The following is a 5,016-nucleotide window of genomic DNA, read 5'->3' as shown; positions in this document are numbered from 1 at the left end:
TGTCAGATTTTCTTCTGCTGACCATATGATGCTATATATATTAACTATTATTGTTACATTTAGGCCTTTAAACTTTTAAAGTCATAATTAATTAGTTCAAACATAACTTTGGTAATACTCACTCGTTTTCGTTCGTTGAAACGGCAAAACATACTTACTTTTCCTAACAAATCGAATTAAAATATTTTTAAAAAATTTAACCACAAAAAGTAAAAAAAAAAAATCATTCCAATACCACTAAAATATAATCTCTTGAGTAAACTGACCCCAAACCTGAAACAGGTACCAGCCCCGAATGGGCTGGCGAAAACAGGTACCAGCCCCGAATGGGCTGGCGAAAAGAACCAGAAACTGTTAAGAGACATGAAACCCCAAGAACACAGGAAATGCCTCACTAGTCTGGTAAAAGACGTAGATGAAGATGACATGCTTGTGTACCTCTATGGCTGCGCCAAACAAGGACAATGGCTCAGATGGGACTCTGCCATGCAAGTAGATACATCTTGGAAGAAGCTCCTTTATGTATGGACACCAGAGCTCCTATCTTTTCATGTCAATGCCATCCACGACCAACTTCCATCACCAGCTAATTTGAGACTCTGGGGAAAGACCAACCTCGGATCCTGCCATTTATGTCATCATAATAACTGCACTCTATTCCACATCTTAAATGGATGTAACTATTCTCTGCAGAGTGGAAGATACAACTGGAGACATGATCAGACACTGAAAGCTGTAGCAAATGGCATAATGCCCTTCATTGAAGAGGCAAATCAGAAGTCGAACACCCCTCCAGAAGATACCCATTATATGACTACTATCAAATTCAGCACTGCAGATGGTGTAACCTACCGGAATCCAGCACTGCCTCTTCCAAAAAGGGACTCAACAAACCTGTTACAGAAGGCCAATGACTGGGAATTTCTGATGGATGAGGAACATAAGCAAGTAGTATTTCCGCCCATAATCACAGAGACTGCAAAACGTCCTGATATTACAATCTATTCTGAAAGGACCAAAACAGTTATCATCATTGAGCTTACAGTCCCAATGGAAGAAAACCTGTCAAATGCCAATGCAAGAAAGAAAAGCAAATACCAAGATCTTGTAGCCGACTGCGAAAATAGGGGATGGTGTACGCACTACTTCCCAATTGAAATTGGAAGCAGAGGTATTTACAACACATCGCTGACAAAATGCATCGCTGCTCTCGGAGTACCAAGTGGAAAGAGACGTAGCATCACGGATGTGGCTTCTAAAACCGCACTCAGAACCAGCTATGTGATATGGTTATGCCGTCAAAGCAAAGCATTCCGACAGATAGACCTGATTCAAAGCTGGAAACCGTCTCCATGTGAAGGTAAAGAAGACGAACCAGCACAAGACACTCAGACCTAAATATGCCAAGTGACACTTATAAATATTCCTCAACGACACTTTTCATAGCTGTACACTAGTCCTGCCTGCTGCCTTACATCACCCCGGGTGGACCGTTGCAACGGTGTGGCACTTGCTAGTGTAACAAGCTGATTTTGTTTGTGTGTTAGTTAGACCGCAACAAGGTGATTTTTCCAATTTTGTCATCTTCCAAGAGAGAAATACACCAGGAGTGCTCATCTTATAAGAAGGGTGAAATTAGACTCCAAAGATGACCGCGCTGGTGATCTCTGATGATGGTTTAATTAAATCTATCTCTGAGGGAAGCGTGACGGTTGTGCGCACTTAAAATCGATTTAACCCACCAGAGTCTGGTCCTAAGTCCAGAGACCTCAGAGAATCAATTGATGCCTACCCAAGACAAGGAGATATGCAGTTCAAGAAATACTTCCCAAGACACCTTCAAAGAGGCATTATAATGGAGTGAAATAAGGCTCCGAAGGTGACTGCGCTGGTGCTCTACCAATGAATTACTTCTCTATACCAAAAATAGGGCTTGTTCTGCTTTGGTACTTACTTCTGCTTCTTTTTATTATACGTTCCTTACAATCAAATTTTCCCGCCAATGTTGACAATTGTTAGTGTACATATAGCAATGAGATTACGTAATTAAATGCACTCCAATAGTAATTGTCAGACCAGTAACCAGGATTTATTTGGGGCTGATTTTGAAGGTGGAATTTTTTTCCAAAATTTGGAATTTGGACCAAAAAGCATAAAAAAATTCGCTCACTACGCTCGCAACTGGGACTTAGTGGTCATAAAAAGGGGACTTTTGGGGCATTTTGGGATTTGGGGGCGCCCTGGTTACGGGCCTGGTAATTGTTGTGTGTTTTGAAAGATAGATGTATATAGTTGTTATTATTGTAAATAAATGTTACTTGAGTCGCCCCTGAATGGAGATGCACAATGGTTGCGAGAATTCATTGAACACATCTCCTACAATTATGCACACACAAAATACGCGTTAAAAATTAACAATTTCATTTTAAAATATCATACATTGTGTTTTCATCATACCAAATCGCTAAATTATTCTGCCTTTCACCATGATTCTCCCAGGCCTGCTTGAATTCAAGCTCACGGATGTAGGTATCAACAGATTTTTGTAATTTGAAAACAATCATTGTAGCCCAAGAGATAACAACAATGGCGATAATTTGTTTCGTATAATGTTGTATTATAAAAACAAATGTTACTTTCTCACGCTCAAGTATAAAAGTGTCCAGTTCACATCCAGACGACCAGAACTACGACATCAAACTGACAAAGAAGATAGAGCGAACCTTTCGTGTGAAACACAAGCGGTGAATTTTGTTGTCGTATAAAGTATTTGGTGGTGGTGTGGCTATTTATTTATTTATTTATTTATTTATTTATTTATTTATTTATTTATTTATTTATTTATTTATTTATTTATTTATTTATTTATTTATTTATTTATTTATTTATTTATTTATTTATTTATTTATTTATTCTTTCTTTGTACACGGTTACAACATTCAGTGTCTAATACTGCTTTTAAAGAATGTCCCAATTTACAGAAATATAAGTAGGCCTATAATTACATAAAACAAAATATTTTTAAAGACGAGGGAATAATATACAAATTACAATTTAAATGTAATTGAAAAAGCTAAAACGTACAATTTAAATACATAAAATATTCTGAAGGTATTAAAACACTACATACACTTTAAGTGCATAACGTTAGATATAGGCCTACTTTACTTACAAAATACGAATATCTCTTATTCGTATTTTTATACCTGTGTTGCCAAGAACGGAAAACGATCATAGTGGGCTTTTTTTCCCGCTTTTCCTGGTTGAAATGAAAACGATAAACAATCATAGGGGCTAGTTACTGCATCAGTAAATATTCTGAAATTTTAAAAATAATGAGAATAGTGTAAATTCCTACTCGGACCTGTTTTTGTTTTTAACGTATTTTTCCATTTTTTATTAAAGAAAATATTCGGAGTCCAAACAAACATGCGTAGTTCCTCGTCACCTCAAGATTGTGTATAACAGAAGATATTTTTATTGGTTTGAATATTTGCCATTTTACAGCAATGAACCATTTTTGCGTATGTTTACAAATCCAATATGTATAGGCCCATTCCATGTCAACTCAGGGATGTGCACTGCAGCACCTCTTCAATTTTTTTTTTTTTTCTGTGTGGTGGTAGATATTGATGAAAAGTAAAATCCCGAAAATTTGAGCTTCCATTTTTTCTCCATTTCGTTTTCCCTTCTGAAAACTGACGTGTTTGGAGCATCAATTTGAAATTTAGATGGGTTCTCCAGAGTAAACATGTCATTATACATGCGAAATCAAAATGTGTAACTCCATATGGAGAATGCAACCTTACTGATGTGTTGAAGCCATCGAGTCCCAAAGCCAATATCTCTTAGAAATGTTGTCCAAGGACATATCTTCAACATACCTGAAGTTGATGGTGGGGCAAAATGTCTGACATTGGTTTTCAGCGGGGGGGGGGGGGGGGGTTAAAATGTACAAAAATGTAAAATTGGGGTTTTGCATGGGTAATATCTCAGCTAAAAGTATTCTAATAGGCTCAATATTGGATAAGAGTAATGTCCTACCAAAGGGCTCTGAAAAAAAAAAAAATGGACAATAAAATTATTTTTACTTTTGGAGTTTTGACCCCCCAAAGTTGGTCCTGGATGGACGAAGTTGCATTTTGAGGGCCCTATATCTTTTAAAGTAAAGGAGTTACAAGTTTTCTGACGCCAGATTTGAATTCTACACAAATAAGTACCCCAGAATACATAATTTTCAAAATTGTAAATGGTTCTCTTTATACATTTATGGACCTCCAAACGTTGTCTTTCGCGTTGCGACACATTTTTACGCTGACCCCCTAAATTTCAAATTGATGCCACGGGAAAACGAAATGGAGTATGAAGCTCAAATTTTCGGAATTTTACTTTCTCATCAATATCTACCACCACACAGAAAAAGAAAAAATTGAAGAGATGCTGCGGTGCACATCCCTGGAGTTGACATGGAATGGGTCTATAGCAACATTTTTTGTTTCATTTCTTGGGATCGTTTTCTTTAAGAACGGTCACATTTTCTCGTTTAACTCAGTGGCGTGCGCAGCACATTGAAAGTGGGGAGGGGGGCAGGTTGTTCAGTTCCTCCGAATGGAGTCTGATTAGGAGTGTAAACGATGATTTCCCCCGATTTCCCCCGAATGACCAACAACAGTGGGGGCATGTGCCCCCCCCCTTGCGCACGACACTGGTTTAACTCTTTCCACGCAGGTGCCGACTGCAAACGAAATATTTTTATTTTCGTAATTATAAATGTCCATGACGATATTTGGAATCAGTGTGGAAAATGCATAAAAAATTATTACAAACAAGCCAAGTATTGGTTCAGTGTTTCTTGAAGTATAGGCCTAGCTCTTGATATTTTGAGAAAAATCTAACAACTTGGACTTACAATGTTGAACTTACAATCATTCGCAATGTTGAAGGCTATGACTAGCACGCAAAAACAACGACCATAATTTGTTTTTAATATTTTACTTATTCATCTTGAGATGTAAC

General features: G+C 37.4%; 1 protein-coding gene across 1 annotated transcript; it reads left to right on the top strand.

Moving 5' to 3' along the window:
• The first annotated feature begins 363 nt into the window (after positions 1 to 363).
• On the top strand, positions 364 to 3,465 carry LOC140172430 (uncharacterized). The gene is made up of 2 exons (XM_072195582.1): positions 364 to 948; positions 3,406 to 3,465. The coding sequence occupies exons 1-2, from the start codon at positions 364 to 366 to the stop codon at positions 3,463 to 3,465; spliced, it is 645 nt and encodes a 214-aa protein (XP_072051683.1).
• The last annotated feature ends 1,551 nt before the right edge of the window (positions 3,466 to 5,016 follow it).

This window comes from Amphiura filiformis, chromosome 2, assembly GCF_039555335.1.
Source record: "Amphiura filiformis chromosome 2, Afil_fr2py, whole genome shotgun sequence".
Taxonomy (NCBI): domain Eukaryota; kingdom Metazoa; phylum Echinodermata; class Ophiuroidea; order Amphilepidida; family Amphiuridae; genus Amphiura; species Amphiura filiformis.
The sequence above is the reverse complement of the archived record's forward strand: the minus strand, read 5'-3'. Positions and strand labels throughout refer to the sequence as shown.